Source organism: Puntigrus tetrazona, unplaced genomic scaffold (genome assembly GCF_018831695.1).
Source record: "Puntigrus tetrazona isolate hp1 unplaced genomic scaffold, ASM1883169v1 S000000148, whole genome shotgun sequence".
Classification (NCBI taxonomy): Eukaryota; Metazoa; Chordata; class Actinopteri; order Cypriniformes; family Cyprinidae; genus Puntigrus; species Puntigrus tetrazona.
The window spans coordinates 787,501-802,500 of record NW_025047824.1 but is presented as its reverse complement, the minus strand read 5'-3'; the positions used below and the strand labels follow the sequence as shown (position 1 = coordinate 802,500).

Genomic DNA, 15,000 nt, shown 5'->3' with positions numbered 1-15,000 from the left:
TTATTCTCGGGCCTACATTCACATTTTGGGGCGTATCGTCAAACAAAGATCTTTCCTTGACCTGCCAAAGGTATTTAAAGTCTTCCCTAGCCAGTCGTCCACTAGAAAGCCGTCACAAGACCTTACGAGAACGTCATAATCCAGAACGCATGCATGTCGAGATGGCTTTCCTGATCCTGCCGTAACCGGCCCTCTTTATATTCCTCATGAATATCTGCCCCGATCACACTCTGCCCTTTAATTTCATGGCGAGCGCCCCGCCATCCGGCGTGTGAACTCTTTCATCAGCACCCATTCATTCACCGCATCAGTCATCCATCGTTGCCAAAACTTCGCGACCGAACACACACACAACGAGCCCATTTCCGCACAATCCCTGGGATCTTCCGGCCTGCGTGTAGTTTGAAGAGTACGTTCAACGTCCAGGCTCTAGATCACGGCTAGAATCTCGAAATGCGCGTAATGGTTTTTCCTTGCTCTTCCTGCAATGAAAACAACAAATAGGCCAATTGAGGGAATTATATAAACCCTGAATCGCAAGCATCTTCGGGCCGGAAAGGAAGCAGGTTAAGTATGCAAGTGATAAAGCAATGCAAAGCCATTCAAAGGTGCTAATATTTAAGTATTTTTCATCTTTTCTAGCTCCCATCTGATACCAATGGGGTTTTTTTGAAGGACCTTGGAAGAACACGCAAATACAGCATACTAGTTATATCAAAGTACAAGGGTGCACAATTAAAACGACTTTTAAGCGTTGCAGTTTCACGTTATCGGACAATATCGCTACAGCGTTCATTAAAACCAGTAGCACTTTTTTTTTCACGAGGTTTAAAAGCCACGGAAAGATCTTTCTGCGCAGTAGTATTCCTCAACGAAACCATTCGCGTAATAAAATCGACATTTAACGCCGTCGGTGATTCATAACTCGGTCGCATGACTTTGTTTTTGAGGTGAAAAAGCCTTAAAACGGTCACGCCGCGTTTTAAACGCGTACCGAGGTATCGTTTAAAGTCGCGTGGATACGTTAAACGCGCACGTCGACACCAGTTACAGAGACACCGAGGTACCGTTGAGCTAGAACCGTAAAGTACCACGATATCTCCATCGTTTAATCACGGCAGCACCTGTCAATAACCCCAGTGCAGATGTATCGGGGACGAACCGCGCTGCGCATCCCCGTCGTTGTAGCGTACGCGCGCGCGGCTCGGCTTCAAATAACAGCCGTTAACGGACCTCGAAACCGGCTAACGGCGCGAGAACGGAACCGGACCCGAGCCCACGCGTCTCACCGTTGTTGGATACGTGGTTCTCCACGTCGTCGCTCCCAGCTTGCCTGAGACTGACACTAAGTTGGAGGTAGAGTCCCACACAATGTAAACTCCTCAGAATCACTCCGAACGCGCCCATCGCTGCTCCCTGCGAGACACTCTTTCACATCCGGTGGAAATGTACGGCTTTCGGGGGATAGATCCAGGTGTGGGGGGGTTCGCTGGCGGGTTTCGTCCCCGGTGGCGACGGCGGGAGCGGCTGAGAGGAGGCTGCGCTTGTGTGCAGTCGCCCACTGATGCGATTCGAGTCTCCGCGAAGAGAAACTCCCCGGATCTAACCGACGCGGCGGAGGGAACAGCGCGAGGAGGGAGCGCGGCGGCTGTCATTAGGGAATTTCAATTAGGCGGAATAATATTGTTTTTTTTTTGTTTTTTTTACAGCGATAGTCGTCGTGAGTTGAGGTAAAAATTAATTTTGAAATGTTTCTGAGGCAAATTTATATTTAAGTAGTCAACAAGTATAGAACAATAACTTTGTGACTTTTTTTGTATTTTTATTTTTTTTTTGTATTTTTGATTACTTTGAACTGGTGCCTACTATACTGAACGCTGGCTATTTTAAAAAAAAATCCAGTGGTTAATTGATATTGAAAAGACATGGAATTGACATCAAAATTGATTGGGAAGAGAAAAAAAAAGAGATTAATTGAGCAAATAATTTAAATTAATTTGATGCAAGATTAGCACAAACCATATTGGCCTATATAGTCCACATTATATAGTCTACATATATAAACATACATCTACACACACACACACACACACATATATATCAAGTCAAGTTAAATCAACTCTTTACCACTGGAAGAAATTCAAATTTTATTTACTAAATGTAAAATAATGCTACAGCCAGCACCTTGACTAATATTTGATGTTAAATTGATACCAATGCACTCACTGGGATACTGTGAAATAACATCCAATATGGAATGATAAAAGATAAAGTTTCAATAAAAAAAAAAAATCATATTTAGTGGTAGGCTGACATATATTTATCTGTAGATATTTGTAGTATAGCGTAGTATAAACATAATTCAAATGATAATGAAAAAGTACATTTTAGTTTGAGCTATGCTTTTAAAGGCAATTTAATTTGTGCATTTCCATTTTATATCCGCTGTTACATCCACTAACTATGCTGCACGTTAAAGTCAAGTTTAGCTGACACGCTGATTGATCGAGCACTGAATAATGTAGGGGGGGGAAAAATTACCTCAAGGCCCTTCGCCACACTGGGAACGGAAGGTTAAGTCAATCACATTGCATTATGGGATACATTATTCAACAGACAGCTTTGTGTGAATACCAAACAAAACATACACATAATATATGCTACATAGCACAGAAAAATGCTATTCTAGAGTAGAGGTCGAACACTATACTTAAAGAATATGTAGTTGGAGCATCTAAACTCGCTTTTAAATCTCTCTCTTTTTTTTTAAACCACCCCGAAATAAAAACCCCGTAAGAAAATTTTAATATTTTGAAGGAGAACCAGGAGGCTTGTGATTGTCCCATTGATCTCCAAGCTTCAGAAAAGAATAAAAAACATGGTCAGAAGACATGGACATGGTCCATCTGCCATCAGTGGTTCAACCGTTCAGTAAACTGTAGTATACAATAATTTCTCTCCTCGTCACCGTTGCGCCATTTTGGAGAATATCCACTGAGCCGTGCCACAAGGATGCACTGTATTTGTTCAAATAGTGGAAATGTGTGTAGGCTGGCAGAAGAGCACACATGGTTTGCATCCTGTGGATATGCCCCAAGAGGAAAACAATTATTGAGTAAAGTTATTTTTATTTTCTTTGCATACAAAAAGTATTCTCGTCATTGCATACGGATTGAACCAATGATGGCCTACTTAGTCAACATCTTTCATACCGTTCTGGACCTTGTCGGCGTTATTTATTTGGCATCCTCCAGGTTTTCATCTAAAATATCTTAAATTGCGTTCCCGAAGACCAAGGTTTCACGGGTTTGGAACGACGTGTGGGTAAATGATTAGGCGGAGTACGCCTTTAAGGATTGTGAGGAAAAACAAAACGCACTCATGACATTTAGTTCGACAGTACGTGACTAAAAATGCCACTGGTTTCCATGCGTGACATTATCTCAAAAATACACCCCGGACATCACCACGACGGTGACGCAAAAAATAAAACCACTTCATTCTTTGAAGTGCCTCACGATTACAATTACCACGTGATAAAAACACTAATCTATCGCCAGCCTACGAAACGAACAGCCCAGTATCAACCTTTCCCACAATGCCGGTTATAAAACAACGCTCCCGCCACAGGTTCGTATCAATTTAGCCGACGCGAGGAGGTGGAAATCAAGCGCTCGCACAGCTCGACTCAATCACTCAGAAAAAGACAATTATTCCGAGCTCTCTGGGCTGTGAAATTGCTGTTGAATCACCGTTAGCACACCAGTGTCATAATCACTGATAAGAGATGCGTGCTGGGATACCTGCCCTTCCCGTCAATTCAAAATGCAAATAACGATCCCGAGTTTTATCCGGGTGATTTCGGAGGAAGGTTGGAAGCAGATGTCGCTCTGCGTGAGCCGGCGAGGCCTCCGCCCCGCCACGGCAAACCGGAGACGAGAGTGATTGGCATTCGCTACCGACAAGCATCGCTACGGTAATGAGCGTGTCCTTGAAGCGCAGGGCGCTCGCCCCGTTCTGTAGTTACCGCTCATTTGCATTTCAAGTCTGACGTGTTGGCAGAGGGGCATCAATAATGTTCTAGGCGCACGCGATTCATCATAATGCGCGATTCAACAGATGGGCAACTGTCGCACATCACCTCCTCCAATTGTCAGCATTCCTCTACAGCATTTACGCCTCCCTCTCTCCGCAAGCCATCACCCTGGTAACGACGAGAACTAGCGGCAATCACTGACCTCCCGAGACGCAGGGAAACACAGAGACCTCGCAAAATAAAGCCGTGCTACGCCAACAGAAGCACGGAAAGGACAGCCAGGGAATATTTAATATGCCAGGAGCATCAGCCGGGAGCGGGAAAGTGGAGCTCCTCGGAGGACAAGGCCGATGGATAAACAAAAAGAGAACGTGCGGGGAAAGAGCCGGCGAGATAATGACTCCCGTGCACTTGTCCCCGAGGCTAAAGGACAGGAAGCTATCGCTCTGCGGCGACGGTGCCGGGAAACGAGGAGATGCGCCGGGGGCCCCGTGTACGGCGGACGATGACCACGGGGGCCTCGAGCTGTCGATGTCTGATAAAGTGCAAGCCGTAATGAGACTGCGGCACTTAATTAGCTGGAGAAACGCAGCGCCGCCTTTCTCTACCCGTCACACGAAGACAATTCATCAAGGCCCGGAAGCCACACGGAGATGTTTTTGTTACTACAATAATAATTTCCCTGCATAATGTCTGTTTTAAAGCGCCGGGCCTCCAGTGAGTATAAATCCAGCGTAATGGCCCCCCGTTCGCCCCGCCGAAGAACTCCGCCGGATTGATTCAATTTGGCTCTGGAGCTTTAACAATTATTCTCAACCTTCAGCTAAAGACTCCGTCCGTGGCAAAGGAGAGCTTAGTAAGCAAACTGTCTCCGTACGGTGAACGTTCCCTGGCCGCGCCGATACATACGCTAAGCCCGCGGGAAAAACGGGAAGCTGGGATTGTAAATTAACAAGGGGATGTGAGAGAAGTGGAGAGAGCTGTAGCATTTTCGCGCTAGCTCAGCAGGCCCGCTATTAGCAAGAGATTGGGATTCTCTGGCTCATCGCCACTGGACAAACATCTAATTAACGGCCATTAGAATCACAGCAGCCGTATCCTCTGAAAGAGAAAGATCAAATCTAGAGTACGAAATTAACACTTGACAATCGCCAACAAAATATGCCCACACGTGTTAAAAGACAGTTCCAATAGGGTCTCTCCAAACTGGGAAAACCATCACGGAAATCTGAGCCAATTAATACTCCGTTACGAAATATCGCTTGCAATATCATTTCGAATTAATTCATTAGTAATTTGGTCCTAATTGAAACTTGAACGGATAGTTCCACCAAAGATTTTTATTCGTTTTTCATCATTAATTCGCCCTCGAGTCTTTCTTTGTGCCGCTCTACTAAAAAAAACGAACAAAAAAAAAGCAGGTATTAATTCTTAAAGTACCTCCCTATTTTGATTAACAAGAAAATCTCGCAACAACCTGAGGTTGGGTGAATGACGAGGTTTTCATTAGCGGGTGAACTATCCCTAACAAACAAACAAACAAAAAACTCTTTAAAAGAACTGTCCATTAATCACAAATAAAAGTTCAGGGGGAGAAATGTTTCTCCTTTTTTATTGGTCAGATGTGGGAACCCTGAAATTTAGCTTAGCTTATTAAAACGGCCAAATATTTGACGCCCAAACTCCACGTGTTAGCATTTCCCATTGAAACTAAAATAAGAGAAACGCAATTAGAGATCGCCGATTCCCTGAGAGAACGGCAAAGGTATAATGCTGCCAGTGACACAATGTTTGACACACTCCAGGGAGAAGCAGCGAGACGACAAAGCCGACATACAGATCCACCAGCCATTAGCAGGTTTAGAAAGTTAATTTTGGACCCTGGATTATATAGAGACCTGAAGGATGAGATGACAAACGAAAGCCGAAAAGAGAGGAAAGCCACAATCCGTCACTTAATCAGCCATCTGCAAGAACGCTGGAGAGGAGAAAAGAGACATAAACACAACATTTTCCTAAATTATGTTTCAGCACAAGAGTTGTTTCTCTGCTTGAATTGGTTTAATGAGACATTAAGACTCCTAGAAGGTGATCTGCGAAATCTAATGAAGGAAACGGCACGAAGTAAAGACTAGCACGAAGTTTAATTAAGTTGTTTTGACGAAATATCTGGCCTAGAAAACAACAACGACTGTAAACACGAACAAAATGTGTCCGGAATGATATCCGGATCCATTCCGTCGGGATGCATTCAGCCACACGGATGTTTTTGTGGTCCAGTCGGGACGGGATGAAGATCGGTCGAAATCCGCGTGGAGGAAAACCCACAGCGAGCTCCGACTGGATTTCTTTTTAGAAGTTCTCAAGTAGTTCCATAATCCGCTTCTGCTCGCTTTCCTTAAACTCCTCGCTCTTTCCGTCGCCAATATTTTCAGCGTATTCTGAAAAAAAAGCGAGAAAAAGAAACAGGATGTTTAGTAATTTGGATGAATTTCATGTACGCCGCCGAGCGCTGCCAAGAAACCCTTCCTAATGCTGTCTCAAAGGAGAGGCAGCATACTTTAATCCCAAAAAAAAATATATATAAAAATCAAAGGGAGAATTTGTATCCCTGAAAGTATTTAAATTTTTTTTGTCACACATCCCTTGACTGCCCACCAGAGTTTATTTTCAGACCTCCTCCTTCGCACATGGAGGAACGGATGGGGAAAAACCTTGGCTTTAGAAAAGTCCGGACTTCGGGGGTTTGAGGTGGCGGGATTTAAGAAGTGCCGTCCTTAAACGGGCAAATAGCTTTAAGATCCGTGGCCGTTTGATGGGTGCCTTTGAGAGCGTGTCCCTCAGTCAGATCAGATCTGCCCGTTTGATTGAGGTCTGGCTATTTCGGGACTCTCCAGTTTCCCGTAACCTGCAGCGAGCTGGAACGCTGCCCGAGAACTCAAAGGGCTACGATAAAGGCAGCGTATGCTTGGAATGAGTCTTATGACCGCTCTGGAGCCCGGACTGCATCGAGGACGCTCGCAGGACTCCTCGACTTCACACAGAACGAGCTCGAGATCGTATTGATTTAGCGGGAAACCTTCTCCTCCGCTAAAGCTCCGAAATGGCATTAGCATCTGCATTACGGGTCCAGGAAAAGCGCGTGGACGCGTTGGGCCGGGCTTGACGTCACGGACGGCAAACAACATCGGTTCTCGGCACATGTTGTGACCGTGAGAATGTGCCGAATGGAGAATTAGATTCGAGAGCTGCAGAGGAGAACAAGATCACCCGAGATCCGATTTCAGTTTCTCACACAAAAAGGAAAAGAGCTGCATGAAAAAAAAAAAATTGAAAAAAATAAATAAATCCTCACCGTTGGTACGGTGCGAAAAATAACGGCATACAATTTTGAAAGAGAGGTATTTTAAGTAATATGGTATATTAGGGGACACACACACAAGATACTTACTAATAGTAAGGTAGTTTAGGTATGAGGAAGGATTAAGGGATCTAAAATTTGGTCATCAGGAATAAGGCATTAATATGTGCTTTAATTAATATGTGCTTGAATATACCATGAATGTATGTTTTTTTTAATTGTGAACTTTAAGACAAAAGATAATAAGAATATTGCTAAAACTTACACAAATAAGTAAAAAAAAAAAAATATATATATATATATATATATATATATATATATATATATATATATATTTTTTTTTTTTTTTTGTATAAATATATATTATAAATTATATTATAAATTATTGTGTGTGTAAGTGTGTGTATATATGTGTGTGTATATATATATATATATATATATATATATATATATATATATTATTTTTAGTTCAGAAATAACACTAGTTTGTAAATAAATGACAATGAATAAAACATAAGCAAACTGAATGAATAAGCAAACATTTGAAGATTATTCCCATTAATAACCCCATTTAAGCATTTGCCAGATGGTTTATCAGAAGTGATAAAAACATTGCACTGAAAATACAGTATGTTGTGTGACTGAACCCATAACCTTGGTGTTGCCGGCGATACCATCTTTAATGCAAATGACAAAATGCAGCTATAGAAAAACATGCCTTCAGAATAAAAAGAGACACTGATTGACAAATCATTCACAATAAGGCCGAGAATGTGCATTCAGAAAGTAAATGGGGTCCGTTTTGATTTCATGCTGACTTTAACAGTGTTTTTTGGACGTGTACACAGCAAGCGTGTAAAGGTAGACATGCTCTCGGATTAGTTTCTAAGCCCTGCTCAAGCCCTGGGACAGAGGATCAAACCCAATGAAAAATAAATAAATAAACCCATAAGATGGGGGAAGCGGGGGAAAAAAAAGCGAAGTGGCGCATTGAAACACAAGCCCGAGGGCTGGAGAAAGCGGCTGAAATAACACAGAGGGAGGATTGAGGGAGTCTGCATGCTGGATGATTTGAGGGGGATTATCCATTATGAGCTCCGAGATGCTGGAAACTTCAGCCCACTGCAGAGGAGCTTCCCACCGACACCAGTACACACAGCCCAAGGTCACGCGTGTAAGAGAATGACACACTCCGCGTGACTCAAATGCGGCCTTGGAGCGCGTCGAGGCTTCTGTGGGCGGTTTTTATGTCCCGGGTTTCTGCAGTAAAACCAGAGTCGCCGCCGAACTCGACAGAGGAAGCCCGTCTTCACCAGATTTTCCTACCTACCTATCGGGGTCGACTACACACAATTACCAATAAGCCATGACGACAGAACTGTGAGCATTGCTTCTCTGGCTCACATCTCGCACCAAGAAGTGCTTAAAAAAATGTTTTTTGGCTAACACGCATCGACTAAATAAGGCAGCGCTTTTGCTAATGAGCTGGTTTGTTCATTTAAATCAAACGCGTGATGGTCAACAGCTGGTTTCTGAAAGTAAAGTTCCACTTATCCTCTCTAATGAGAAAATGATGGCTTTTTACGAGTTGTTCTTATTTAACAGACACATTCTAGAGAGAATGATAAATTAATAGAAGGATCAAGAAGACAGAACAGAAATACCAAGTGAATGAGGTAGAATATATTTATAAATATAAAAATGTATATATATATATTTAAAACAAGTATATATAATATATATATATATATATATATATTTTAATAAAATAATTTTTTTCTGCTAATGTGACATTTAACTGGAATGCACATGATATATAACTTTGCATTATGTGATTGTGTGTATTGTATATATTTACATTAATATAAATATATATATATATATATATATATATATATATATATATATATATATATATATATATATATATATATATATATATATATAATATATATATACATAAATATACATAAATATATTATAAATATATTTAACATGTAAACAACATTTTTCTTAAATATGTACATGATATACACAACACACACAAAAACGTATCTTGGATGCAATTAATCATTATTACTTGTTTGACAGCACTAAAGAGAGATAGATGGATGCTGGATGGATGGATAAATGGACAGATGGATAGAGGGAGGGATGGATGGAGGGATGGATGGAGGGATAGAGGGAGGGATAGATGGAGGGATGGATGGAGGGATGGATGGATAGATGGAGGGATGGATGGATGGAGGGATGGATGGATGGATGGAGGGATAGAGGGAGGGATAGAGGGAGGGATGGATGGAGGGATAGAGGGAGGGATGGATGGAGGATAGAGGGAGGGATGGATGGAGGATAGAGGGAGGGAGGGACAGATGGATGGAAGGAGGGATGATGGATGGATGGATGGGTGGATAGACTGCAGACAGACAGAGTTTAATGAACGCTTCTTCAGGGTCTGTCCAATCCAAAACAACCCGAGTGTTTCCCATCGGTTCACTGAAACATTTCCAACCAGCAAACAAACACCATGAGCGTTAAACCACAGATTGTGTTTAATACGGCGTGAGCACACTGGCAGGGGCCTGGCACACGACCGCAGCTGCTTCAGGGGCCAGGTGAGAATTTCCATTTCTCAGCGGCGAGGAACAGACGCTGCCCAGAGACGCTTTCACACTCGGACCGCCGGCGTCCAGCGCTTCTGAACGAAACCACAGCGCTGCGGTAAAGATGGAAAAACTGCATGGTACTTTTGGAAATTAGCATAAAGAGATTTTTAAAAAAGCTAAATATAAGCAAGAGAAATAGAACAAGAGATTAGTGTTGACGTTTACTTGGCATACAAATAATTGCAATTAATGATTTAATTCTGTTTTGCTCGTTTAAATGCATTTTTTTACATTCTGAATCATAACGAAGCAAACTGCTTGAATGTTGTCAAAACTAATACAATTTATATAATAACTTATTTTTTTTATAAATATATTACGATCATTTTTTAGGCTGACAAGTAATTTTCAAATACAAATATTTGCAATTAATAATTTTATTTTGTTTTGATTTACTTTTACTGTCACATATAAAAGAAATATAACATACAAAATAAAAATATAATAACTTAAGACCCGTACGATGCACTTCAATGCATGTAAAATATGACTTTTTTAATATTTATGTAACTATATATAGCATAATTAATAAATATAATACAACGCTGATCAATTACTGGCCGACTAATTGACTCAAATCATGATTTAATTTTTGTACTCTGAACTGTAATATAATAAAAAAGATAATAAAATAGACCGGTGAGATTCACTTGAAAACTGCTGAATAATAAGACTGTTATTACGATTATTAAAAATAATATAAATTATTTAAAATGGGTTACTATTTTAAAATGACGTATAATATAATTTTAGAAATATAATTAGAATACGCAGCGGTTAGGATTGCTTTCAGCAAAATGTGACTGAAATGTAAGCATATATTGTGCAGCGCGCGCAAATATAATTAGGTTGCGAGTAAAAACCTGAACGTTGGAGAATCTGAAAGGGCTAAAAATAAGTGAAACGGCTCACATGTAGCACTTGTATCCCAGACACCATTAGCTCGCATTAATAGCATCCTCTAAAGAGCAGCGCTTACGTCTTTGAACACCCTCGCCGCCTCTCGAAACGAGCAGCTAGAGAGCTGTCTGAACCATTACAGCCCGCCGTTTTCATCTCTGTCACCAGCTACAGCAGAGTTCAGGTGGGAACGTCCTCCCCCCGATGAATCATTAATAATGACGAAGAGCAGAATTAAACACGAGCAGAAAGAAAGGGGCTGTGCTCTTCCATTAAGTGATTTGGGAAAGAAAGCAGGCTTAAACTGAAGACACGACAGCAGTCAGATATCGTTACTATAAGCCTAAATGGCCTATGATAAATTATTGGTAGCATGACTGTTGCAAAGGAACATATATTTTGTATTTTAAAATGTTTTAAAATACGTTAAATGTATAAAAACGAATGATTAAACTTGATTAAAGCCCGTGAACCATTCGGGATCAAATAATAAAATGTTTCTATATTTTTGTGAATATGATGAAGAACATTTCTATAAATAATATTTAATAATAAATTTAATAAAACAAAAGTTAAATGTTAGTTAAATTTCTATACAATATGTATAGAAAATATAATATGTTTTAAATTAGTAAACTTCATATATATATATATATATATATATATATATATATATATATATATATATAAAACAAATTTTGCATACATAATATAATATTTATTTTCTTATATATATATATATATATATATATATATATATATATATATATATATATATATTAAAAATACTAAATAATATATATATATATATTAAAATACTAAATAATATATATATATATATTTAGTATTTTTAATATATATATATATATATATATATATATATATATATATATATATATATAAATTTTGCATATATTATAATAACATAATATTTAATTTATTTTTTATTATTAAGCATCTTAACAGTATTAATTACACATAAATAAAAAAAATACCAGGAAACTCAGCTGAACTGCAATGCTCTGTAACACTCAGTTTTACGTCGTCAACAAAATCCTGACAAATCTACTGTCAATATTTGATCGCCCATCTCCCGTCGTGCAGATATGGGACAGGACAGCTGGAAAGTCCCTCCTGAGAGTGCATTTCTCACTAAACTTCCATAAAAATAAAATCAAGAGAGTCTGGGTGTTCCCAAGAGAAATACTGGGTGAAGTATGAAAGAGTAGCGCTGGAGAAAAAAGAAGGAGAGTCAGCGCAAAGAGAGAGAGAGAGAGAGAGAAATAGAAAGCTGTCAAGACTTAATCAAGGTGCTCTGGGCTGAAGAGTGGGCGAAGCTGAACACCTCATATCACTCAAGAGAGAGAAACGATGGAGGGGCGGGAGGAAATAAAGAGAGAAATACACCGCAGCGCACAGCATACTTTTAGCTTTAGCAACAGGGCGGGAGTGAGTGTGAGAGAGAGTGTGAGTGTGTGCGTGTGTGTGTGTCGACGGCCTCCAGACATGTTCATGAACGGCTAAACACCATCCACCTGACGACCAGAGACTCAACCACCAGTGAACTCAACATCTACTCACACGCAGATTAAAGTCTTGACAGACCAATAAAACATTTTGAGATTAAACCGTATTTAATAAAAATGTAATTTAAAAAGAATAATATATAATGTATGCATGCATGCATGTATATAAAAATAAATATTTATATTTTTGTAAATATTTTGCAGAACATTACTGTAAATAATATTCAGTTTTATGTATATATATATATATATATATATATATATATATAAATAATAAATAAAATAAAATTTTATATATAAAGACAATTGACATTTATTTTTTTAATATATATATATATATATATATATATATATATATATATATATATATATATATATATATATATATATATATATATATAATAAATATATATATACATATATATTAAAAATAATATATATATATATATATATATATATATATATATATATATATATATATATATATATATATATATATATATTATTTTATTAATTTTTTATTTTTTAATAAAGAAATTTTAATTTTCAATACATTTTTCAGTTTTTGTAGTTATTACATTTTTTGAAGGGGTTTCAGCAACATTTCTGGCTGAAGCACATTTGTTTCAATCTATAAGAATAATCAGCCTATTCTCACCAGGGCTGCATTTGTTTGATCCAAAGTATAGCAAAAACAGTAAAATTTAAAAATATTTTTACTATTCGCTTTCTATTTGAATAGATTTTAAACTGTAATTTATTAATTTCACCAAAGCTGAGTTTCCGGTCTCCAGTGTCACTGCTGATCATCAACATTTAAAACGGTTACATTTTTACGAGTAGAAAGCTTTTGCAACATGCACTATTCCATTCAAAAGCTTGGAGTCAGTGTTCTTGGCATTTTTGCTAAAAAAAAAAAAAATTATACTCTATTTAGCAAGGGTGCTTAAAATGGATCGAAAGTGATGATAAAGGCATGATAAAAGCAATCTCGGTATTGGAATTATGTCGCCATATCGTCCAGACCGACATAAAAAATAATACTAAAATATTTTTACTGTATCAGTACAGAATAAGAATAACCTGTGAGAATAATAAAAAAACCAAAATCAAATATACATTAACTTATGAAATGAATGCATTGCAAAAAACGGGCTTAATTTTATGCATGCAAAGTGTTTTTTGTCTTCTTTTTAGCGCTCTTACCTCTCATTATATGACGGACTATTTTGACGGATCCTCCCCTGAGGTTGAGGATCTGGTGGATTCTCTGCTGCAGCTGGAAGAGAAAACGCACGTCAGCAGAATTAAACGCATCCCGCTTCAGCCGGCCGTGAGAGGACGGTAACGTACCTGAGGAACGCCGGCGTTACAGATCTCCACCATGATGTAACACAGGAGCTGAAGGACGAAGAGCCCGGCGTCCAGCCGCCGCAGGTAAAACTCGTCGTCCATGGCGTCGTCGATGATCTCCCCGCGGCGAACCATGTCCTGAAATGCGTTCATGACACTTAATTATACACTAGATCGGTCAAAGGTTGACTTGAAAAAGCCTAGGCGCTAAGTCTGAAGCGGCTTTAAAGCTTGAAAAGTTCACGTACATTACGAGCACGTGATTAGCATCGTTTGCACCATGCTCCTAGTGTGATTAGCATGATGCTAACAGCACAATTACAGTGCTGTCAGCAGGATTAGAACATTGTCAACACACTTCTAACATGTTGCTAGCATGTGTCTAGCACAATTAATGTGTTGTTAGTATGATTAGTGTATTATGAACATGTTTATTTTATGATTAGCATGTTGTTAGGATGTTTTAGCATAACATTACTAGTATGTTTATAACAGCTGCTGTGTTGTTAATGTTTCTAGCATGAGTCGTTAGCATCTTTTTAACATAATTAACATGTTTGTACCATTTTTATCGCATGACGCTAACCTTTTATAGCACAATTACACCGCTGTTAGCATGATTAGAACGTCACATTTCTAACATGTTGCTAGCATGTTTCCTTCACAATTGTGTTGTTGGTATGATTACCACATTGTTACCATGTTTATTTTACGATTAGCATGGTGGTAGTATGTTTTTAACAAGTAATGTGCATGATTAGCATGCTGCTAACTTGCTTCTAACACAATTACTGTGTTGTTAGTATGATTTGTATTTTATGAACATGTTTATTTTATGATTAGCATGTTGCTAGGATGTTTTAACAACTGAAATGTTCATAGCATGATGCTAACTTTTTATAGCACAATTACAGTGCTGTTAGCATGATTAGAACATTGTCAACACACTTCTAACATGTCGCTAGCATGTTTATAGCACAATTAATGTGTGGTTAATATGAACAGCACATTGTTACCATGTTTATTTTACGATTAGCATGGTGGTAGTATGTTTCTAACAAGTAATGTGCATGATTAGCATGCTGCTAACTTGCTTCTAGCACAATTACTGTGTTGTTAGTAAGATTTGCATATTGTTAGTTTATTTTATGATTAGCA

At 38.8% G+C, this 15,000-nt stretch overlaps 2 protein-coding genes across 3 annotated transcripts in view; both read right to left on the bottom strand.

Annotated features, from left to right (window-relative positions):
• Positions 1–1,592, bottom strand: part of LOC122332899 (V-set and transmembrane domain-containing protein 2-like protein) — a 45,034-nt gene extending 43,442 nt beyond the window's left edge. Inside the window, exon 1 of one of the 2 annotated variants that reach the window (XM_043230364.1) lies at positions 1,290–1,592. In XM_043230364.1, the coding sequence (XP_043086299.1) occupies positions 1,290–1,407 (118 nt within the window). In that variant the 5' untranslated portion in view covers positions 1,408–1,592. The remainder of the gene's footprint in view (positions 1–1,289) is intronic. The other variant, XM_043230362.1, reaches the window with a different exon arrangement.
• Positions 1,593–6,161: 4,569 nt separating this feature from the next.
• ctnnbl1 (catenin, beta like 1) overlaps positions 6,162–15,000 on the bottom strand; it is a 42,283-nt gene continuing 33,444 nt past the window's right edge. The window contains exons 14-16 of the mRNA XM_043230279.1: positions 13,843–13,980; positions 13,696–13,768; positions 6,162–6,477 (exon numbers count right to left, since the gene is read on the bottom strand). Of these exons, the coding sequence (XP_043086214.1) occupies positions 6,389–6,477; positions 13,696–13,768; positions 13,843–13,980 (300 nt within the window). The 3' untranslated portion in view covers positions 6,162–6,388. The remainder of the gene's footprint in view (positions 6,478–13,695; positions 13,769–13,842; positions 13,981–15,000) is intronic.